Below are 25,500 nucleotides of genomic sequence, written 5' to 3' on the forward strand. Positions count from 1 at the left end.
CTATTATCTTCATTGAAATGTTGAAGTTAAATATGAAGGTAATGCCTCTATTTTTTTTCAAATTTTGTGAGCCTCGGATTTTGGGAGGTACATAAATTTTGAAAAAGATAATCAATGGCCTTGAGCAAGGGCAGAAACAAATATTACAAAAAAAAAACTAACTTAATCCACCTATGTGGTTGAAGCCTTCCTCACTCATTACCAACAATGGCTGATTTGATGGGGTTGTACACAAATTTCATCTATTTTTTAGATCCGGAATAAAAATAAATATCACTTAAGTGACCATATCTCGAGACAGGGTTGCCAGATCTTCAAAGTTTTGGACTCGTTGGAAAGGTCTTTTGATAACCTAACCAACGATGGGTAGGATGGTGGAGCCGGACATAGTTTACATACATTTAAGTGAGATCCGGCTACAAAAAAATACATAAATATCACTTAAGTGACCATATCTCGAGACAGGATTGCCAGATCTTCAATGTTTTGGACTCGTTGGAAAGGTCTTTCAACTACCTAACCAACGATGGGTCGGATAATGGATCCGGACATAGTTTACATACATTTAAGTGAGATCCGGCTTCCAAAAAGTACATAAATATAACTTAAATGGCCATATCTCGAGACAGGGTTGCCAGATCTTCAATGTTTTGGACTTGTTGGAAAGGTCTTTTGATAACCTAACCAACGATGGGTCGGATGGTGGATCCGGACATAGTTTACATACATTTAAGTGAGATCCGGCTTCCAAAAAGTACATAAATATCACTTAAATGGCTATATCTCGAGACAGGGTTGCCAGATCTTCAATGTTTTGGACTCGTTGGAAAGGTCTTTTGATAACCTATCCAACGATGGGTCGGATGGTGGATCCGGACATAGTTTACATGCATTCAAGTGAGATCCGGCTTCCAAAAAGTACATAAATATCACTTAAATGGCCATATCTCGAGACAGGGTTGCCAGATCTACAATGTTTTGGACTCGTTGGAAAGGTCTTTTGATAACCTATCCAACGATGGGTCGGATGGTGGATCCGGACATAGTTTACATACATTTAAGTGAGATCCAGCTTCCAAAAAGTACATAAATATCACTTAAAAGGCCTTATCTCAAGACAGGGTTGCCAGATCTTCAATGTTTTGGACTCGTTGGAAAGGTCTTTTGATAACCTATCCAACGATGGGTCGGATGGTGGATCCGGACATAGTTTACATACATTTAAGTGAGATCCGGCTACAAAAAAGTACATAAATATCACTTAAATGGCCATATCTCGAGACAGGGTTGCCAGATCTTCAATGTTTTGGACTTTTTGGAAAGATCTTTTGATAACCTATCCAACCATGGGTCGGATGATGGATCCGGACATAGTTTACATGCATTTAAGTGAGATCCGGCTTCCAAAAAGTACATAAATATCACTTAAATGGCCATATCTCGAGACAAGGTTGCCAGATCTTCAATGTTTTGGACTCGTTGGAAAGGTCTTTTGATAACCTATCCAAAGATGGGTCGGATGGTGGATCCGGACATAGTTTACATACATTTAAGTGAGATCCGGATATATGTGAAAACACATTTTTATACATAACTTTTGAACTACTTATCGAAACTTCAATCTGTATAAAACTCGATCTATGGGACCCTAAACCAAGTCGAATGCAACAGGTTCGGGTCAAATCGGTTCAGCCAGTGCTGAGAAACATGAGCTAGTTTGTTGGTCACATACATACATACACACACACATACACACACACATACACACACACATACACACACACATACACACAGACATTTGTTCAGTTTTTGATTCTGAGTCGATATGTATACATGAAGGTGGGTCTACGACGTTTTTATACAAAGTTCATTTTTAGAGCAGGATTATAGCCTTACCTCAGTGAGGAAGGCAAAATGATTGTAAAGTGTCTCAAAAAGGAATAAAGTTTAATTATCATCAAAAGTTTTGACAATATTTTTTTGTTTAAACGATAATTGATCTAAAAATCTTTATGAGGTATTGTACATTGAAATTTCACAAAAGTTATTTATTTTTTGTCAACAAGCTTCAAAATGCCAAATTTATTTGACAAAGCAATGCATTTTAAAAATCAATTCTAGTTGATAGCACGTCTTTGTGTTGAGAAACATGTTTTTTTTTGCTTTCGTGTGCCAATATTGGAAGGGGCGACATAAACTCTGGATAATATTTGCTGGTGTTATTTGCTACACTTTTGTCGAAAAAGTATACCAGTAGTTTAGGTTTTAGAGTTTTCCGTGTTGTTGACATGAGCGGCTGGTGATCTATTTTGGGGGAAAATTTTTTTTTTGATTTTTTTTATAAAATTAAGGTCGTATAACATATATGGATTTTTGATGATTTTAATTCTCAGTACATCCATACAACTGACCTCTCTTTGATTTTAAAAAGTAAAATTATTTTTTTTTATTGAACTTTTATTAATTCATCACAAAATCTGCCCTTGGTTTCACTCATTTTTGTTTCTTCGTTGAAAACATCTAAACTTAAGACTTCAATTTTATTTTTATTATCAAAATGTTTTCGGATTTACCATCAGCACTTTTAGGACGATACGCGATTAATACAAGTCCTAGCATCTTTTTATTTCTATATATTAAATGGATCTAAACCAGCTGGCTGGCACCAGTCGGCTCTAGAACGCCAACCCAGGTAATAACCTATATTTGTACCACTTTTATGCCACCGCGCCGAGATATACGGTTGCACCCAACCGCCCACAAACACACCTTCTTTTATTTTCGGAAAACCTGTGGGTGGTGACGACGCCCCACGTGGTTGCAGATGTGGGGAGGGGTTGCATGTCGAGTTCCCTGGTTGGTGGGGTTTGTTGCGGTGAAACTAGGATCAGTCGTGGAATTTTGTTGTGCGTTTTGGGGTTAGGACTAGAGGAGGAAACGAAAGGAAAAGGTCGCGAATGACAGTGTTATAACTTTTTCTTTCGAGCAACGGACAGGTTTTGATGTATGAGTTGAGGTTGAGAGGTGATATTGTTGTTGGGTGCGTGCCCGGGTTTGGTTTCAGGTTCAAGTCCGGACATGAAATATGCCCGTCATGGTTAACGTCTCAAGAAACCAGGTGTAATCGAGGCAATTTGATAGTCGGGGAAGATTGAAATCCGAACCGTCTGTTTTGATAACTTGATTGTTTACTGGATAATTTGATGGATAGCTTGCAATTCAACCCTAAGCCCTTATTTTGTATCAATTCACAACTTGGATAACCGCAAGAATTGAAGGATGACTCACATGTAACACTCTTTACCAATATTACATCTAATCGCAATCTGCACTTGAGTGGATTCACCTTCATTGGATAATGATATTTGATGAGAAAAAAGGCATCACAACCTGGCAGGAAAATGTGCCATAAGTACATGTTTACCATCAACTTCCACCACCAACGACAACGATGGTATTCTCGTGATTACAGTTGGGGTTTTCCGATAACTGTGTAACGCTTTTACCATTATCCGTGTATGATAGAAGGGAAAACGGTAAACGAACGTGTCCTGTATGACAAAGGTGGGCATTTGTACAGGTATTAGTATGACAGGAAGACGAAGGACGTTACGTGGATAAAACCTAACCTCACTTAGCGTTGGACTGTAGCATGGTGGTATTGGAAGGGGAAAAAAAGGGATGATCTAACAGGGCTCGAGGAAATGTAACTTTTTGACACAGCAAGTAAAAATAGTAATGATTATTTGTATAATTTCAAACCGAACTTTATCCAATAGGCTTATCTATGGTGACAAACCAGATCAAATACCAGATGAACATAAAAAAAAGGCTTTCGAATTTTGGTTTTGGATGTTTGTCTATTTGGTCATGTATGTATGAATAGTTTTTTTTTTCTTATCAGTAACATTATTCAAATGTGTTTCAAGGAATTGAATAACAAACCATTGAACACTTACAAAAGTCAATGAAAAAATTTCGAGTTAATTTACACGCAACATTGATTTTTTAAGCGATTTTTTCCTTTATGTTTCTTTTTATGTTTTTTTTACGATAAGAATACAAAAAAAAATCTGGTTGATATTTTTAAAAAGAAAAAAAACATTTTTTTACCTTCTAACTCCCATCTGAACCCGCGTAAAAATTTGATCTATCGAGGTGCTATAATAAAATGTTATAATTTAAACAAAAACAATGCTTTATTTCGACAAAAAATTACAGATTATTTACATTTCTCACTCTTGTAGGAAATTTTTCTATCAACATAAATAATTCTAAGTTTTATTTTGGCAAAACAATTGCAGAAACACAGCCTTCCTTCCAGAGTTATATTTTCTGCACGAATGTTTACAAAACATTTTATACTTTGTTGAAACATTCCCACATGAGAATATGGTGTAAAGTTTCAAACTTTCAAATATAACTCATCGATATAATATAATACAAAATTTTGAAAAATGTTGATAAAAATGTAAACTTTGTCAGGTTTAAAGCTTCAGAGTCGAATATTTTCTAAGTTTCAAAGTAATTTGATTTGAAATTATGCATAAAAGGATAGGAATTTACACATTTTTAGAAATAATATTGCAAAATAAATGTGACTAAAAATTTGTCATCATATGTCATGATGTTTTTCTAATTGAGCATGTCGAACAGAATAAGTGCATAAATTGTAAAAAACTAAATTTCAAAATTTTATTGTAAAATGCATGTTAAAGAAACATATTAAATTCATTTATTCTAGCTGAAATGTACCGATTTCATGAATTTATTTCTATTTTTACGATTTTGTTAAAGTTTTCATCATGAATGTGGCTATATTTAAGCTTGGCATATTAATCAAGTAGGTTTCCCAAAAAGATGAATCCCGCGAATTGAACCAACGCACGGCCCGCGGGTTGGATCCGGCCAGTGAAGCCATTTCATCCGGCCCGCGACGACATTTTTTAAATAGTTCTGTGACCGGCCCTTAAGGCTGATCATGTTGTTTTCAATAAATAAATTGAGCGTCTAAATGAAAAAAAAGTTTTTTATAGAATTTTTGCAAACAAATGTTGCTAATTCAACGTAATATTTTGATATAGTTTTAAGTTTTTTTATTTTTATGTTTTTTTTTTCAAATTCAAACGTTATTTATGTTTTAATTTTATTCATATCATTTCTTTATTGATAGTTTCAGAATCAATTTTTTAACTGTTAAATGGCTCAAAATAACAAAACTATCCATTTTTTAAAAATGTAAAGTGACAAAAAGTAACTTGGATTGCGGTCTGAAAATACACAATAAGTTACTAAATTTAAACTTCGTACAACATTTACTATGTTTACTGCAAATTGAAGTTTTTCTCTTTTGATAAACTTGATAAAGATTTTTAAATAAATAAGTAAACAAAAAATAATGTATTTTTAGCACAAGTGATAAAGTTTTGTTTGAAAAAGCTTGTCATACTGAAAATACAGATCGTTGCAGAAAATTTTCAAGCATTTAAAAAAATCACATGATGAGTAATGAAATCTGGGAGCAACCAATATATTTTTTCATTAAAAATTACAATATAACTTAAAAAAAAAACAATAGAAAAATAAATTGAATAAACACATTGTTGAAAGCTAACAATGTTTTTCTTTCTCAAAATTAACAAATATGAATTATATTTTCATCAATAGGTAATTTATTTCTTTACTTTATAAGAACCTTATTAGGTAAATTTATAAAAAAAAGTTTACTTATTCAACTTTTACCAAACTTTAGTTACGGCCCGCCACTGCTTCAGATAGATCAGATCTGGCCCGCAAGGCCAAAAGTTTGGGCACTCCTGATTCTAGAGGGTCATTTTAGTTATTTTTTGGGCTAATGTGATGTGTAGACTTGGTTTTTCACTGGTCTATGACCGTTGAAAAAAACAATATTTTGTAAAAAATATATATTTTTATAAACATTCAAATGGATTATTTTATACCAAGGGTCAAATTCTTTAAAAATAATCTTTATTTTGTATTTTTTCATAAATGGGTAATTCTCTACCAACTCACACGAAATCGGGAAAAGTTGACCCGACCCCTCTTCGATTTGCGTGAAACTTTGTCCTAAGAGGTAACTTTTGTCCCTGATCACGAATTTGAGGTCCGTTTTTTGATATCTCGTGACGGAGGGGCGGTACGACCCCTTTCATTTTTGAACATGTGAAAAAAGAGGTGTTTTTCAATAATTTGCAGCCTGAAACGGTGATGAGATAGAAATTTGAAGTCAAAGGGACTTTTATGAAAAATTAGACGCCCGATTCGATGGCGTACTCAGAATTCCGAAAAAACGTATTTTTCATCGAAAAAAGCACTAAAAAAGTTTTTTTTTTTTTGGGGAGCGGCCGTGGCTGACTGGTTACGGTGTTCGCTTTGTAAGCGAATGGTTCTGGGTTCGATGCCCATCTGCTCCCAACGAGAAAGTTAAGAACACATAAATTTGAAATGATGAATATGAACGAAAAATCTAAGTCGCGCTCGAGGCGGGGTTCGATCCCCCGTCCTTTGGATTGGTAAGCAAAAATGCTAACCACTAGGCCATGACGACTTGGAGAGCTTAGACTGGAATTAGGAATACTGTTACAGAGAGCGAGTTGTGGCGCTATAACCACGGTAAATAGTGTCCAGGGCATTTGTGGAAATACAATGTCCCATCCCAGAGGGTCCCGGAGTACCAAACCTTCTTAGCATGGTGCTCCCAACGAATACAACCAAATCTCGGAGCGTATGGTGGTGTGTCCCCACGCTTCTTCCTCCTGTCGATTCAGAATTGTGTTGTTGTTCGAACACTCAGTGCTCAAACTCAACCCAATTACGAGTCATCTCTGCGATACGGCTTTACGCAGTAGGCCTGGCCGCTTTAACGCTTGTGATGTCTCAATGCATTCTAATGCAATGGCGCACTACAAATGTTAATAAATGACAAGAAGAGTGCTAGGCGTCATCTAAACCTAAGGCACTCTCCAGGATCCCTTCGAAAGATTGGCTGCGCTAGGGTCTGATTAGATTAGATTAGATTAGATTAGAAAAAAGCACTAAAAAAGTTTTAGAAATTCTCCCATTTTCCGTTACTCGACTGTAAAAAATTTTGGAACACGTCATTTTATAGGAAATTTAATGTACTTTTCGAATCGATATTGACTCAGGTGGGTCATTTTTTCATTTAGAACAAAATTTTTCATTTTAAAATTTCGGGTTTTTTCTAACTTTGCAGGGTTATTTTTTAGAGTGTAACAATGTTTTACAAAGTTGTAGAGCAGACAATTTCAAAAATTCGGATATATAGACATAAGGGGTTTGCTTATAAACATCACGAGTTATCGCGATTTTACGAAAAAAAAAAGTTTTGAAAAAGTTACTTTTTGCGTTACTTTTTGTTTCGTCGTCCGTGTCTGTCGCGGATGACCACGAACGGCCATGATCAACGACGGCCAATATTTTCAAAACTTTTTTTTTCTTTCAAAAATATTTTTTTCTTTGTAAGCTGAGAAATTTTAATTTAATATTAATTTTTGATTAAAACATTTTTTTTTATTTTTTTTATTTTTGGATTGAAAGCTTGACTTGTTTCATGTGACCTTGCAAATGTTTTTAAAAATGTCATTTTTTTAGGGTCAACTTTGGCTGTGTTTTCCACTAAAATTTCTTATATTTTATGTAAAAATAGGTAAGCAGTGATTTTTATAATGTCCCAAACCAAAAGCTAAAAAAGTTTCTCGTAGATCAAAACTTGCTCAAAAAGGGAACGGGAAAAATAACAAAATCGAAAAAATGGGCATTAGAGGTTTCCCTGGTTTCATGATCGAAGTAGTCTACAATCGGAGAAAGACGTCAAATTTTTTCGCTGCTGCTTTTTCCATGAATATTCGTTCCAAAAAATTAAAAGTGGTTCCGGAACTAATCAGTGCAGTGGTCAATGGTGTTGTTCGTGATGGAATTGCTCAAGTAGTGGTTCCAGTCAACCGGACGAAGCAGTTCGCGCCGCAAACGGCCAAGCTGTACCGATCGGCGTTCATGCTGCGACAAAAGATGCTGATTGCCATCCAGAACTTTGAAAACGCATGATCGAGCTGATCGGACCCAACTGGCAAGTCTTCTACAAGAAGTGCTAAAGTATCGTCAGGACTTCCTGGACCAGTTTATCAAAATTGCATGCTGACCGATCCGGACCTGCTCAAGAACATCATCAACCTGTGCAACAGTTGGTGCTCCTTCCGGTTATCCCCACGGTCAGCTTTCCCCAGCAGCAGCAGGAGAAGCAAAACGTCGTTGGAAGCGATTCAAATCCTAAAACTGAGAATCTTTACATTGGAAGCCGGAAGTGAAGTTCGTGTTTCAAAATTTCTTGAAAAATGAAATGGACCAGGATCCGATTCCAAATTTGGTGAGCCCGTTCTTTTTTCAACACAAACACTTTATCACTTATTCTATCATACTCTCATAACAATCAAGACAAATACGCCAACCTTATTATATACGCGGTAGGGTGTTCCCTTGGTCGTTCGCTGTGAGTTGTGGATTGCCTGCTTCTCTAATGAAGGTTCGACTGGGGGCATGCTTATTAATTTCTCGTCGCTCCATACCCTCAGTGACGTGATGGGAGCAAGGGCGTCTATGCGAAGTGTCCCTACACCCGCTACAAATTTCCGGCGCTTGGGGAGGAAACTGGAAACTATTTTGATTTATGCGCCGGTATTTGTAGCATTAAAATTCGTGCAAAAAAACTTATGCACGTGGGTGTACAGATTATGGAGTAAAAGATGATCGAATTGTTCACCTAGCGCTCACATGTGTTCCAGGACCAAGTTGCCTGCGGGTATGGGGATCATACATACATACATACATACATTAGAGGTTTCCCTGGTTTCATATTGGATGGCAAAAATCGGAAGATTAGTGAGAATTAGTAAGAATGGAGCACCCGAGTGGTAGAAATGACAGTTCTCCCATAAGGAATACATTGTAGAAAAAAGCAAAAACTGCTCGAATGGAAATGCTCCATTTAAATCAGATTTTCAAATGGTTTTCCAGTTAGCCTTCACTTTTATATGAAATTTTTCGGAATCCATAGGCCCTATTTTCAAAAACTGTTTTTAAAATTATAAAATCGATTTTAAAATATGAAACGGGTCTAAATATGTGTTGAAATGTTACGGATTCCAAATATTTACCTACACAGCAAAAAACGTCATAATCCAACTGCGCGTTTTAAAATAAATTTTGCATTTATGAAACTTCATGTAACCGATCGATATCCAAGCGAGCTTAGGCGCTAGTCCTCTCTTTGATTGTTGGGTTTTAATCCCGGCAGTTGCATTTTTATGTGACTTTTCACCCAAAATTGACATCCGATTTTATCTGTGTATATTCCTTTTTTGATGGACCAAACGATGATCCAAAATTACTTTTTCAGGGATTTTTTCCATTGTTTTGAAAATAAAAAAGGGAATCAATTTTTCTCTGTGATTATCAACCACAAAGACACACATAAACCCCCCACACAGCTGATTGTGGCTGATTGACTCACGTCAGGTCTAAACACTGAGGGAGGACGGACGAGCAAGGGTGATTGTTGATGGTTGATGGACGACAGCGGGAACATAAAATGGAAAATCGATTTGCTATTGGAAACTGTTTTTCCAAGCTCACGCTGGGAGACAAAAACACACACACACAAGTGTGGTGCAGGAAATTGACAGTTTTGGTATTTAGAATCCAATTTTTGAGAATATTGATTTGAAATTTCCCGTAATTTGAACGCTTTTCTCTCAGAATAGCGTGCGATATACCAGTCAGTAACAATGTTGGATTGTTGAGCCCCAAAAGTGACGCTATGTAACAGGTTTCAGTAAACATACCAACGTACAACTTCACACAAACAAAGGTTGTTCATTTTTCCTTCCTTCAATTCCTAATAGACAACCTGTTTGCGCGGGAATGTTGTTTGTTTTTCATCAGCGGCTCGGCTCGTGTCGGTTTTCCACCGGATTTTGACATTTATTGCGCATGACCGCCGGCTGAAATGGAAATCCTAGCGGGGTTGGCGAGGGGTGGAATGGGTTTTTAATCAACTCGCGTTATTGGTTGGGGAGAAAATAAAACTGTCTCCGATCGCCGGTGGGGGGGGAAAAGTGGCACCGCGGAATTGCTTTTTCAATGTCATTTACGAACAGGTATTTAACATTAAGGAAAGGGTAATGGATTGACAGTGGGATAAAGTTTTGAAATGTTTTCAAGTTATTTTCCATAATTGTTTATAATTATTTTTGTGTTGGCCAATTGACTTAATTTGCTGTCCTTGCGAATTAAGGCAATAATTATCGCCAAGGAAAATTCATAATTACAACGCAGTGACTCGTGATTGTTTTCCTCTTTTTTTTCTTCTAATTAGACGGTGCCTCCCAGTCGCGACTGAAGCCTTCAACTGGCTATGAATTGATTATTCAAAAGCCGCCCTAGTTAAATTTGTCTCTGTCACTCGGCGCAGCTCACATTTCATCGGCAAAACCTGGAAGCAAAAGGTGGGGGTTTGACCTTAGGACACCTTGACCTACTTGGCAGAGCAGGTTGAACACGAGAGTTATATCCTGTGCTGGAAGTTAAATTTGTAGGAAATGGTTATTAATAGTGTATGTTTTTATTTGGATTAATGATTATCGCTGGTATATGTACGTGAAAATTGTCGAGTTATTTTTACCGGATGTGTAGTGGAGTTCAAAGAGCTTATGCATATTTAAATTTGATTAGATAGGTTGGTGCAGTTATGCCCTGATATCACGATATCATGGCAGCACAATATTTATGCTTGGGAAACTTTTATGAGGGTCATTCATGACTTTCAGTTTTCATTATTTGAAATGTATTTTTATTTTTAAGCATTGGAATTTGATGAATTTAAAATTTAATTAGTGAAAATTGTCCGTGAAAACAATGCATTTGGTGGAGATGGTTCTTGATTTATTTAAATTTTTAAGACTTCAGAGTTCAGTTTGTCAAACATTTTGTCTTTTTATCAATTTTTGAACATGCTTTATGATTTAAACGAAATAACGTCATGATTCGAAATCCGGACACTTAGAAGCATATTATTTTTGTTATAGCTGGCAAAAAATCATGACATAAGTTAGAAATGTATAAATATCATCAGGATGTAGTATAAACAGTCAATTTAAAGAGAATGCATGCAAAATATGTCTTTTCTAACAATTTTTCCTCAGAATTTCCAAATTAAAATGACTTGTTGTTCTTCGAATATTTTGTATAAAAAAATGCTAGAATTTAAGGAAATCAGAACCAAAATTTCTGCTTCGCCTTCGGACGCCTATGAAATATTTCAGCAGAAATGTTTCACAGTTTTGGTAATCACATGATTTCATTTAATTTAATTGTTTTAGCATTGGCCACAGCGTCCAAACATATTTGAAATGAAAGTTGATGTTATAATTCATCAAATAACACAGTTTAGACAATAATTATGCGACCTTATATGCACATAATTGATAAAAAAAAGATGAAGTGTCCGGGTTTCGAAGCGTCTGGGAACTCGAATCATGACGTTACTTCAATCGATTAAGAGTTGGATTGTTAGTTAAATTGGTTAATTCTCTACCAACACGAACAAAATCGGGAAAAGTTGCCCCGACCCCTTTTTTCCTAAGACGTAACTGAGCAATTCTCTACCAAAACCGGAAATGGATTTTATTTGTATTTTTTGATTTGGCTCAAACTTTGTGGGGGCCTTCCCTATGACCAAATATGCTATTTTGTGTCATTGGTTCACCCATACAAGTCAACCGGCTCCGTGGCTTAATGGTTACGGCTTCTGTCTCCCAAGCAGAAGGTTCAGGGATCAAATCCCGGTCGGTACCTTTGAAATTTGGAATCAGGAATTTGAATATAATAATAATAAAAACTGAAATGAATCAGGTGGGATTCAAACTCATACCTTTGGATTGGTGGTGGTCTGGGACGCTAAGCAGTCGGCCATCAGAAGGTTTACACTCTAGCAGTGAATTGATCCGTAGTGCTGAAACATGTTATCTCTTCTTCTCATATTATTAAATACGCGCTGATCCCTGATTTGCCTGAAGGGATTGGAAGTCTAAATATAGATCGAGATTCCTTCAGATGCTTGCTTCTATGTTTAGGCAGGGCCGAACAATGCCCAGCGACCTCGGAATTGGGCCGCTAGGAGCTCTGTCATTCTGAAATGGGTCGTTGGAAGCAGCGCGAGGGCTATCACCACCTAATACCCGGGACTGAGATAAGCTGTATCAGCATTCGGTATGTACACAGTCTGATACAAATTATACTTTCCCATAATTTCGCTACCGGTTAGCGGGTATTGGATTGGGCCACACACACACACACATTGGTTCACCCATACACGTCTCCATACAATTTTGGCAGCTGTCCATACAAAAATGGTATGTAAATATTCAAACAGCTGTAACTTTTGAGTGAATTTTCTGATCAATTTGGTGTCTTCGGCAAAGTTGTAGGTATTGTTGAGGACTTTTGAGAAAAAAAAATAGGTACACGGAATTTTTTTTTGCAGATTTTGTAATCAACTTTTTTTTCACTAAAACTCAATTTACCAAAATACGTATTTTTTGATTTTAGAGATTTTTTGATATGTTTTAGGGGACAAAAATCCGCAACTTTGAGCCATAGAGAAACATGGTCAAAAAATCTGCCGCCGAGTTATGATTTTTTGAAAAAATAGTAATTTTTGGAAAAAATCGAAGTTTTTTGCAAAAACAAGTTTGACATTACTTTTTAATGCAAAATTGAATTGCAATCGAAAAGTACTCTTCAGATTTTTTGTTAAAGGGCTCCGTTTTCAAGATATAGCCACCGAAAGTTTGATTTTAGCGAAATATTTGCAGTTTTTCAATTTTTAAAAATAGTCACCATGAGTGACCATTTCTAAAAATATTTTTTTTTTAGAAGTTCAGAAAATTTGCTATAAAATTGTCTAAGAGACATTGAAGATTGGACCTCGGGTTGCTTAGTTAGAGCCGCTTTAAGAAAAAGAAGCACGAAAATTGAAGTTTTCTAAGTCTCATCAAAACAACCCACCATTTTCTAGTGACCATATCTCAGCAATTAATGATCCGATTTTCAATGTTAACACATGAAATAAACGTGAAATTTTTCGATCTTTTCGAAAAAAATAATTTTCAAATATTTTTAAATCAAGACTAGCATTTTAAAAGGGCCAAATATTGAATATTACGCCCATTTAAAATGCTAGTCTTGATTTAAAAATTTTCAAAATATTTTTTTCGAAAAGATCGGAAAATTTTACGAATGTTTCATGTATTAACATTGAAAATCGGACCATTAGTTGCTGAATATCGAATTGCTTAAGGGTAATTTTTTCTATTAAGAACAAAAAATTTCATTTTAAAATTTCGCTTTTTTTCTAACTTTGCAGCGTTATTTTCTAAAGTGTAACAATGTTCTATAAAGCTGTAGAGAATTACATAAAAGTCCTTTTTACACCAAATTTCTATCAAATTACCGTTCCAGGCTGCAAATTAAGTCGTACCGCCCCCCCCCCCGTCACGAGATATAAGAAACGGACCTCGGACTCGTGATCAGGGACAAAAGTTACCCCTTAGGGAGTCGGGGCAACTTTTCCCGATTTCATGTGAGTTGGTAGAAAATTACCCTTACCCTAACTTTATAAATTTTGGGACATGTCATTTTATGAGAAATTTAACGTACTTTTCAAATCTGCAATATACCCGAAGGGTCTATTTTCTTTCAAAACAAAAGTTTCATTTTTGAATAACCAAGTTACAATAAGTTAACTTTGTGTACACTGCACAAATTAAAAATTGAAGTGATGGGATACATAATTTCCTCCCGTGAAAAAAGTAAAAAATAATTATCAAATAAGTGTTCTAATGTGTGATTATGCAATATTTTGCACGATTTCGTCACGGTAATCTTTCTAAATTAATCAGTCCCGCTCCTAATCCTTAATCCACCCTACCACTCCCAATGTCACACTATCTTGCCCAAAGTCACGATTATCGACGCTCGTGTGGATTAACAACCCGTGCCCAAATGGAAAAAAACTGCAGTGCATCGATAACCCAGCTTAACTGGATCTATGGGAACGCGCGTTCCGTCAAAAGAGTTTGAAAAAAAATGCTTATAGAACGATTACCGTGGTGGCATACCTGACGTGTGCCAAAATTACTGACCTGCCAGGGAGAGTGTTTTCTTTGAGTATTTCGACGTCGTCGTGCTATCATGTCGCACCCGCCATTTTGACGTTCCGAGAAAAACGCGTTTTAATGTTTGACCTTGAATATTCAAAAACGAGTGCACGCAATGTAAACAATAACAAACACGTTTTGTTTGGCTAAACATACTGTGCATTGTCCCAAAGTTTGGTTGAAGTTGGTTGCTGGAGTCCCGAGTTATAATAACAAATGTTTACGGGAGTCTAGCTTGTACGTGCGACAAACGCATCCTGACTTTCCTGGCCTGAAATCCCTTTGGCCTTTTGTCGCACTTACATCAATTTTCATGGAGTGACAAGATTGCACGACAAGATTGAAACTACTTTCATATGTAAAGTGACAAAAATGCACGGAGTTTTTTCGGTTTTTGTTGAATATCTCAGGATTGAAATCGAATTTTGGGGATCTGTGAAGGTCAAAAGGTGAGGCATTGTGAGCTGCACAAAATGGCGTTCTTAACTCAATTTGGCCCAAAATGCACGTACGACAAGTTAGCACGATGGTGACGATTTGCTCAAATTATGACTACACCAAGCTCTCTCTTTCTTTCTTAGTACTAGGTCCGCTTGGAGGGTATTTTTTATAGGTTAGATACTTGTTGCTCAGAGAACTCTTCTATATGGAACGATGAAAAAGACCCAAATCTTATCTCGACAGCGTGGAATCTAGGGTAATTGTTGCTAGTATTGATTGAAATTTTAAATGTTAGGTTTGAATTTTCTTCCAAATTTAAACATTTTTACCTTTTCAAATTTGTTGAACATTTAAAAAATTAGGCTCAAATTACATCCCTCCACCCTTCGCGTCAATATCTGGCTGTCGAAATATACACCGGCTAAGAGGTGAGATAGTGGAATTCTTGCTATCGCCGTGCCGGTTGTCCCAAATTTCGTTTCGTTTCTTGAGCGAACGCTGACTAACGCCAGTTGCTTGGACGATTAGGTCACGGTCGGAGTGCGTAAAATTTCGCGGTTCGTTTCGCTTGTTTACTCGGTAGTGATTTCCGGAAGATATGCTTGAATTGTGAAAATTGAAGGTATTTAATTCAGGTTTGGTATGATTTTAATTTTGTTCAACTTCAAGTCCTTTAAAGGTTGTTTAGCATCATTATTGAATGTTTGAATATAAAAAAAATAAATGTTAAATTGATTAAACTAAAGTTATAAACGAACATAAAAATAAAACTACTCATTTGACATCATTTTTAGAAAAACTCCAACTTCAAGCTATCAGTTTTCGTCAAGGTCTCAGTTGTTTAACCACCACCCAAATTTGATTAGATTACGAAACGTGCTACAGCGAGACATAAACAGAGTCTCACTCGTAATACCAAAATTAAATCCAATTATTTTTAACTGATCGCGTTTTCCTGCTGGGGTTGTGGGTGGATAAAATATAATCTTTGATTTTTCATTTAGAGGTGATTTGGACTCTGTGCCGGATTTCGGACGGTCAGCTTGTCTTAAGGCGTAGGAGGGTGATAAAGATTTGTGGATAAATTTGATGGTGGGTGGGTTTAGATTTATTTTATGGGAGATTTTGGGATAACATAAGGCGATCATTTGGGACTTGGAGATGGGCAGACTGTTTTGATAACGAATCAACACTTTTGATTCGAACTTTGGTATAATCTTTAAAAATTTGTTAAGTGAAACAAACTTAGTCTTTTGATGTAACACTTTTCATTACTAACAATTTATGCCAGAAACACCATGTTTATGAATTTTGAACGATTATACAAATCACTGTGATTAAGTATTTTTAATCAACTTAGAGGTCTGATTAGTCATGCCTGCAAGAAATTAACACCAACATTCTTATCTTGTCAGAAAGTTACAAATTGAAGGCAATGTTATGTGACGTTTGAAACGTTACAGCAAATCGTTATGTCTGAGTTAGGTTTCATAATGTAAGAATGTATTCTTGGTCCTTTGATAACCTATCCAACGTTTTCTTCAAAAAATCTGAGATCCGACCTCCAAAAAGTGCATAAATAACAATAAGTGCTATTAACTTTTGATAGGGTTGTCAGATCTTCAATATTTTGAACTCGTTGGAATGGTCTTTTCAATACCTTTCTAAAAATGTTTTTAGCATATCTTTTGAAGTACTTAACCAATACTTAACTAATCATTACAAATCCCAATAGCGACATATGGGACCCCAAGGCGGATCGAATGAGACCAAAACAGACAAAATCGGTTGAGCCAGTGCCGAGATAATCCAGTGCAAATTTTTTGTTCAACATCCCACCACACACACATACATTTGCTCAGAATTTGATTCTGAGTCGATATGTATACGTGAAGGTGGGTCTTGGAGGTCAAATTATGAATTTAATTTGTCGAGTGATTTTATATTTGGCATGGGTGAATAAACGAGGTTTCTACGTTTAAAGTATCAGAGTAAATCTATCCTTAAATCAAGATAATTCAATTAAGTTGTTGGACAAAAACAACAGCAATTTTAGTGCATACGCCATATCTTCAGTATAAAGAATCAACATATTAGTATTCAAATTTGTCTAATTATACAAATCATCAAAATATGTAGATAGATGTTTAATATTCAATGTTTATTAGACAATTATTTAGGAAATTTTCTGAACTTAAAAAATATATTCAAAATGATCATTTATTCGCGCTTGTAAAAATATCGAAAATAGTGTTTATTTAGTGTTAAAAACAGAATTTTAAATTTTTTGAGCCAGGTGAGCCTTATCAATATTATGCAAATATTTTTTTCATTGAAATATGAGTTTTAAATTCAAAACCGAAGTTAAAAAAGATTTGGACAAATTTCCAAAGCAAAAGTCTCTGGGTCCAAAGTTCCAAGTTTTAGTCCCCTTAAACAAAACTAAAATCTAACAATATTTTGAGAAAATGAGACCGTTTCAAATATTTGTTGAGGTACATGTCGCCCCCCTTTCTTTTCAAAATTGGTCCAAAAAATCAGCGGGCAGTTTATTTAAATAACTTCAAACTTTAATAAAAAACTAATATAATCCACCTAAGTGGTTGATGCCTTCCTCACTCTTTACCAACTTTTGGCGATTCGTTGGGTTTGAATACGAATTGCATTTAGTTTTTCTTAAAATTCGCCAAAAAAAGTACATAAGGTCATAACTCAAGACAGGGTTGCCAGATCTTTGGTGTTTTGGACTCGTTGGAAAAGTCTTTTGATTATCTAACCAACGGTGGGTTGGATTATGGATCCGGACAAAGTTTTAATACATATAAGTGAGATCCAGTCTCAAAAAAGTACATAAATATCACTAAAGTGGTCATAACTCAAGACAGGGTTGCCAGATCTTCAATAATTTGGACTTGTTGGAAAGGTCTTGCGATTGCCCAACCAACGATGTATAACATGACGATATTAGAATCGATTTCCGGTCACTTATCCAACATCCGGATGAATACCAAATCACATTTTTATACATAACTTTTGTACTACATACCGAAACTTTATAAAAATTAATAGGTACGTATGGGACCTTAAACCAAATCAAATGCAATTGGTTTGACCAAAATCGGCTCAGCCAGTGCTGAGAAAACTCAGTGAGAATTTTGGTCACATACACACACACAGACATTTGTTCAGTTTCGATTCAGAGTTCGATTCTGAGTTGATAGGTATACATGAAGGTGGGTCTACGAGCTTTCTGTGAAAAGTTCATTTTTAGAGCAGGATTATAGCCTTACCTCAGTGAGGAAGGCAAAAAGAAGTCTGCGTTCAAAATCACATTCAGCATATATATGATAGATCAACAATATTTAATTTTTTGTGATATTCCGGTATACAGTATTTCAAAAAAAAATTTTTTTTCGACCGAAAAAAATATTTTGCCAATTCTTTGCTATTTTGAAAACTATAGATTGCAAATCATCTGGGCAGGTGTAGAATGCATTTTAAAACACTTTTTTATTCAAATTAGAAAAAAACATGGCTTGTAATTTAAATTTTATATTTTTTTATGTGTTGGAACAGAGTCGAGGGCCATAAATTGAAATAATATTTGATAAAAATCGACATTTTATTAGTATTGATTCAAAAATTCATAACTCGGTCCAAGATTGCAAAACCTGAAAATTTCTTTTGAAAAATGGCATTTTATGTCCTCTTAAACATATCAAAAATATAAAAATTGGGTTTTTTTTGCAAATCAAGTTAAAGTGACAAAAAGTTAAATTAAAAATCACCAATTTTTTTACCGTGTATCATTTTTTTCAGTAGTCCTTATCCATACCTACAACTTTGCCGAAGACACCAAATCGATCAAAAATTCCTTGAAAAGATACAGATTTTTGAATTTCCATACATCATTTTTGTATAGACAGCTGCCAAATTTGTATGGAAAATTATATGGACAAACTAATGATGCAAAATGGCTTCTTTGAGCATACCGAAGGCACCAAAAAAGTATCAGTCAGATTAAAAAATACAAAAAAAAATCGCATGACCGAAATCTGAGAGAATTGCTCAGTATATGAAAAACCAACTCAATTTAATACATAAAGGATTGAATTTAATAAAAACGAAGGCACTTTTAAATTTATTTTACATGATATTTTTATTAATAATGGTTAATTCGGTAAAGGTTTCCGGAAGAAAACACATAAAAATAAAATCACAGTTCATTAGCAAATCTTAAAACATTATTTAGAAAATTATTTTAAACCAGATATTTTCGTCTGTATTATACAAATGGAGCCTAACATTTCAAAAGGGCACATAACTTTTGTAAACAATTGTGTATCCCTTTCGCTCGAATGACAGTTTACATAAGGTGTGAAAGGGAAACACTCTTGTCTAAAAAAGTTAGGTGCCCTAATGAAATTGCAAGCACGAATACTTTTTGTTTAAAATATTAATAAACTTTTTTTTATTTTATTCTATTACAGATCAGCTGAACCCTAACCATTAAAACATTCTCCAAGTGCAAGTGTAATATTCGGTGTACTAAAGTGTGTTTGTGAGTGTTTGCAAGGCATGATTATGCCACATTCCCCGTAAGTGTGTGCAGTGCATTTATTCGTAAAACCAGTAGTGTTGTAATACAAGTGTAAGAAAAGAAGAAAAACTTCCGAAAAAAGTAACAACGATGCCGGAGCAACGGTTCAAGGTGACCAAATCGGACGCCGATCTGGGATCGCGGGACGAGGAGGCCGCGGTCACCGGAAAGCTGCTGTCCTCTGCCCACGAGAAAGGTAAGTGTTACTTAAATGAGGGAGACGGGGGAAGGCTTTTAGAGCAGTTTGATTTACGACCGACGGAAATTTTGTTTACTGCCACACTTGAATTGAGCTAACGTGGCTCCTTGCGTGTTCCGGCGCCGTTTCTTGGTGTGTTTTCCAGGCTGCATCGGACTCTCTTGTAAGGAGGATCATAATTACCCATTTGCTTCGGGGTGGGGGAAATTTATTCCACTTTGGCTTGGGTGCGAACATTTTGTAAGTTGATAGTACTTCAAGAAACGAATACCGCTGGAATAGAGTGATCCAGGATTTTTTTTATAATACCTGGAAGTTTATCAAGATGCTATTTATTGAAATTCGTAAAATAAGAATAAAGCTAGTTTTGTTCTGTACAAAACTTTTTTTTTTGGGTAAACAACCACTTTTTTGGACCAATCTAAAGCGTCCTGGAAGGTATTGCAGCCGTGTTACTGCTTCTCGTAAAGGCTCCAAGGTGCAGTGTCCGTAAGATTCATTCAGCAACTTCGTTCAACCGGACGCATTCGCTAAAATACGGGGTGCAGTATTATTAGAAATGATTATGGTAATTTGTAGGTCACTGGGAAAGCAAATCAACAGAGACTGCCGTAAATTAGGACTGTTTACGTAACGATGAGAACCCCGAAAGGGATTGTTTGTTATAACTTGCGTATACTAATTAAATACTTAACATCGATTAGTTTAAGTACACAATTCCATTCAACTCAAACTCAACCAACCACCCTCATCGTCACGAACATTGTGGGGCCGGCAAATATTGGAGTTCCCCGACGAGTCCAAGAAACGATCCCAGCTTTTGTTGACATTCAACAGACGCCTCGGCCGCGGGTCGTTCGCTAATACGATTTTATTATCGTGAATTGAAGCGCCTCAGATAATCGCAGCGATGCCGCCATCGAACACAAGGGAGGGAGCTTAATTAATATTATTTAATGGTGAAGTGGTATCTTAATACTATTTCGAGAACTCAGAGAATGCCGCCCGGAGGCGGAGCCCGCATTCTGGTCGGTAGCGGCGGCAGTGAGATATGATTGGCTGATAGAAGATAGAAGATTCTCTTGCAGGCAGGCGGCGAATTGAGTCGTTTGAGGTTGGCCAGTGAGTGGCTTGGGAAATCCAATACGGGCCGGTTTGTTCGGGTTTAATCCAGGATATGGTATTCTCGGAAACATCAATTTCTATTGAAGCTTGCGATGTGATGCATTGCATGAGATTTTCTATGCTCTAAATATTCTTTTAATTTAGAAAACATGAATACAGTCCAGACTCAATTATCTGAAGTTTCGATTAACCAAAGGTCAATTATCCGATGGTTTGTATGGGATTTCGGATAATCAAATCATGAACAAATACATCGTTTTTCTCGTATTTTCTATTTTCTTACATTTAACATTAAATGCAAGATCTGTGACCCCATTTGAGTCAAATTTGAATGCTTGATAACCTAATAAATCTCAAAATGCATTTTTAAAATGGGTAATTCTCCGCCAACTCACACAGCAGTTGCCCCGACCTCTCTTCGATTTGCGTGAAACTTTGTCCTATGGGGTAACTTTTGTCCCTGATCATGAATCCGAGGTCCGTTTTTTGATATCTCGTGACGGAGGGCGGTACGACCCCTTCCATTTTTGAACATGCGAAAAAAGAGGTGTTTTTCAATAATTTGCAGCCTGAAACGGTGATGAGATAGAAATTTGGTGTCAAAGGGACTTTTATGTAAAATTAGACGCCCGATTTGATGGCGTACTCAGAATTCTGAAAAAACGTATTTTTCATAGAAAAAAACACTAAAAAAGTATTAAAAATTCTCCCATTTTCCGTTACTCGACTGTAAAAAATTTTGGAACATGTTATTTTATGGGAAATTTAATGTTCTTTTCGAATCTACATTGACCCAGAAGGGTCATTTTTTCATTTAGAACAAAATTTTTCATTTTAAAATTTCGAGTTTTTTCCAACTTTGCAGAGTAATTTTTTAGAGTGTAACAATGTTCTACAAAGTTGTAGAGCAGACAATTTAAAAAAATTGATATATAGACATAAGGGGTTTGCTTATAAACATCAGGAGTTATCGCGATTTTACTAAAAAAAAGTTTTGAAAAAGTTGGTCGTCATCGATCATGGCCGTTCATAGTCACCCGCGACAGACACGGACGACGAAACGAAGAAAAACGCAAAAAGTAACTTTTTCAAAACTTTTTTTCGTAAAATCGCGATAACTCGTGATGTTTATAAGCAAACCCCTTATGTCTATATATCAAAATTTTTGTAATTGTCTGCTCTACAACTTTGTAGAACATTGTTACACTCTAAAAAATAACCCTGCAAAGTTAGAAAAAACACGAAATTTTAAAATGAAAAACTTTGTTCTAAATGAAAAATGACCCTTCTGTACGAAAAGTACATTAAATTTCCCATAAAATAACATGTTCCAAAATTTTAACAGTCGAGTAACGAAAATGAGAACTTTAAAACTTTTTAGTGTTTTTCGATGAAAAATACGTTTTCGGAATTCTGAGTACGGCATCAAATCGGGCGTCTAATTTTACATAAAAGTCCCTTTGACACCAAATTTCTATCTCATCACCGTTTCAGGCTGCAAATTATTGAAAAACACCTCTTTTTTCGCATGTTCAAAAATGGAAGGGGTCGTACCGCCCCTCCGTCACGAGATATCAAAAAACGGACCTCGGATTCGTGGTCAGGGACAAAAGATACTCCTTAGGACAAAGTTTCACGCAAATCGAAGAGGGATCCCGATTTCGTGTGAGTTGGTAGAGAATTACCCAAATACTTTTTTTTTAATTTTTAACACCGCTTTCTTGGCCGCCATCTTGAATTTCATAATTGTAATATTTGTCCCGTTTAATATTAGTATTCAGTCTGCAAATACGGTGTGAATGTCTTCCTTTTGTCTTCCTTAATCACTTAAAAGTAGTTTAAGGGTAATACTTAAGCTTAACTTTACAATCTAAACCAAGATTTATCAAAATACTGTTATCCAGATAGATTGAGAGTCAGTGGTTTTTTGTTATCCCTTTTTTGTTTTTCCCTAATTATCCGCTAATTTTTATTTATAGTGTATTGTACAATTTTATAAAGGAACGGTTCATGAAACACTAATAAAATTACATGGAACAGCTTAACATGTGAGCAGTTCTCTTCAAAATCAGCTGATTTCGGCCATTTTTTATTTTTTTGTATTTTTTGATTTGGCTCAAACTTTGTGCGGGCCTTCACTAGCTGTAACTTTTGAGTGAATTTTTTGATCAATTTGTTGTCTTCGGTAAAGTTGTAAGTATTGTTAAGGAATATTGAGAAAAAATAGGTACACGGAAAAAAATCTCGAATTTTTATTAACTTTTTTTCACAATAACTCATTTTCCCAAAATACGCATATTTTTATTTTTGAGATTTTTTGATTGTTTTAGGGAACAAAAATCCGCAATTTTTGAGTCATAGAGAAGTATGGTCAAAAAATCTGGCGGTGAGTTATGATTTTTTTGAAAAAAAGTAATTTAAAAAACTAACTTAATCCACCTATGTGGTTGATGCCTTCCTCACTTTTTACCAGCAATGGGTAATATGAGTGGTTTGGACACATATTTCAGCTATTTTTTTTATTAAGTGGTCATAACTCGAGACAGGGTTGCCAGATCTTCGATGTTGTGGACTCGTTGAAAAGGTCTCTTGATTACCTAACCAACGATGGGTCGGATGATGGATCCGGACATCGTTTGCATACATTTAAGTAAGATCCGGCTTCAAAAAAGTACATAAATATCACTTAAGTGGTCATAACTCGAGACAGGGTTGCCAGATTTTCAATTATGTGGACTCATTGGAAAGGTCTCTCAATTACCTTACCAACGATGGGTCGGATGATGGATCCGGACATCGCTTACATGCATTAAGTGAGATCCGGCTTCAAAAAAGTACATAAATATCACTTAAGTGGTCATAACTCGAGACAGGGTTGCCAGATCTTCGATGTTGTGGACTCGTTGGAAAGGTCTCTCGATTACCTAACCAACGATGGGTCGGATGATGGTTCCGGACATCGTTTACATACATTTAAGTATGATCCGGCTTCAAAAAAGTACATAAATATCACTTAAGTGGTCATAACTCGAGACAGGGTTGCCAGATCTTCGATGTTGTGGACTCGTTGGAAAGGTCTCTCGATTACCTAACCAACGATGGGTCGGATGATGGTTCCGGACATCGTTTACATACATTTAAGTGAGATCCGGCTTCAAAAAAGTACATAAATATCACTTAAGTGGTCATAACTCAAGACAGGGATGCCAGACCTTCAATTATGTGGACTCGTTGGAAAGGTCTCTCGATTACCTAACCAATGATGGGTCGGATGGTGGGTCCGGACATCGTTTACATACATTTAAGTATGATCCGGCTTCAAAAAAGTACATAAATATCACTTAAGTGGTCATAACTCGAGACAGGGTTGCCAGATCTTCGATGTTGTGGACTTGTTGGAAAGGTCTTTTGATTACCTAACCAACGATGGGTTGGATGATGGATCCGGACATCGTTTACATGCATATAATTGAGATCCGGATATATGTGAAAACACATTTTTATACATAACTTTTGAACTACTTATCGAAACTTCAAACAATTCAATAGCGATGTATGGGACCCTTAACCAAGTCGAATGCAACTGGTTCGATCAAAATCGGTTCAGCCAGTGCTGAGAAAACTTGGCAAGATTTTTGAACACATACATACATACACACACACACACATACACACACACAGACATTTGTTCAGTTTTCGATTCTGAGTCGATATGTATATATGAAGGTGGGTCTTCGAGCTTTTAATAAAAAGTTCATTTTTAGAGCAGGATTATAGCCTTACCTCAGTGAGGAAGGCAAAAAATCTAAATTTCACACAAAATTAAATTTTATCGAATAAGGTCAAAATGGTCAAAATCGGTTCAGCCAGTGTCATGATAATCAAGTGACAATTTTTTGATCAACATCCCACCACACACACAGACATTTGCTGGATCCCACCAGACACACAGACATCTGCTCAGAATTTTATTCTGAGTCGATAGGTATACATGAAAGTTGTTCAAGGAGGTCTAATTGAGAAGTTCTTTTTTCGAGTGATTTTATAGCCTTTTCTCAGTAAGCTGAGGAAGGCAAAACCCATTCAAAGATAGAAAATTGAATTGCAAGTACTTTTGCGATATGTTGATATCATTTATGATATATCGCAATGATCATGCATTATCGTGTAATTACTATTGGACTAATTCAAATTTTTATTAAGTTTATTTCTCCACCATCAAAAGTATTGGGAAAATTTGGGATGTATTTTATAATACAATGTACATATTTTTTTTGCAGTTCATCTATTATAAAAGCAATTTATGATACCTTTTTGCATTTTTTAATAAAGAAAGGTATAGATTTTACTTTATGGCTGGACATTTGGACATTTTCATGTTCATAAATATGACAATTCAGCATGGATTTTAATCGGAAAAAAATCTAAAAAAACACACTTCGTCGCCAAGTCGACAAGTTGTCAAGTTGAGCTTCGAATGCTGGCGCATATATTTTGTGGCTCGAGATATACTTGTTTGTAGTAGCTTGTCTACCGATTGCTCTGTCCGTTTTTGCATAGCTGTCCAATGTTTATGCAAAAACTTTTGTGACATAGGACATTCATTCGGCTTTAATCAATTTGTTTCCCGTGTGCTCATAAAATCGCCTAAAAGGAGGCTTCATTTTTTAGTAATTTCGTAAGTTTATTTAACAGAGTTCATTGGATTCCATTAGGAGCTTTCTAAGCTTTTCGTCGTTTATATCATTTTCAAAGTTTTCAATGCTCGCGACGCAAATGGCTATCTAACTAAGGTATCGCGATTGAGTGTGTAGTGGTGCGGTTGTAAAAATAGCTATCTCTGACTCTCTCACTTTCGTAGATGCTGAATGGCAAGCTTCCCT

The 25,500-nt window shown here is 35.8% G+C and overlaps 1 protein-coding gene across 2 annotated transcripts in view; it reads left to right on the forward strand.

Moving 5' to 3' along the window:
* Window positions 1-25,500, forward strand: part of LOC6052069 (solute carrier family 12 member 4) — a 567,840-nt gene that overhangs the window by 9,174 nt on the left and 533,166 nt on the right. Inside the window, exons 1-2 of one of the 2 annotated variants that reach the window (XM_038253585.1) lie at window positions 15,201-15,315; window positions 19,184-19,489. In XM_038253585.1, coding sequence (XP_038109513.1) covers window positions 19,384-19,489 — 106 coding nt within the window. In that variant the 5' untranslated portion in view covers window positions 15,201-15,315; window positions 19,184-19,383. Of the gene's footprint in view, window positions 1-15,200; window positions 15,316-19,183; window positions 19,490-25,500 lie in introns of those variants that run through there. The other variant, XM_038253584.1, reaches the window with a different exon arrangement.

The sequence above is a fragment of the Culex quinquefasciatus genome, chromosome 2 (assembly GCF_015732765.1).
Source record: "Culex quinquefasciatus strain JHB chromosome 2, VPISU_Cqui_1.0_pri_paternal, whole genome shotgun sequence".
NCBI classification, from domain to species: domain Eukaryota; kingdom Metazoa; phylum Arthropoda; class Insecta; order Diptera; family Culicidae; genus Culex; species Culex quinquefasciatus.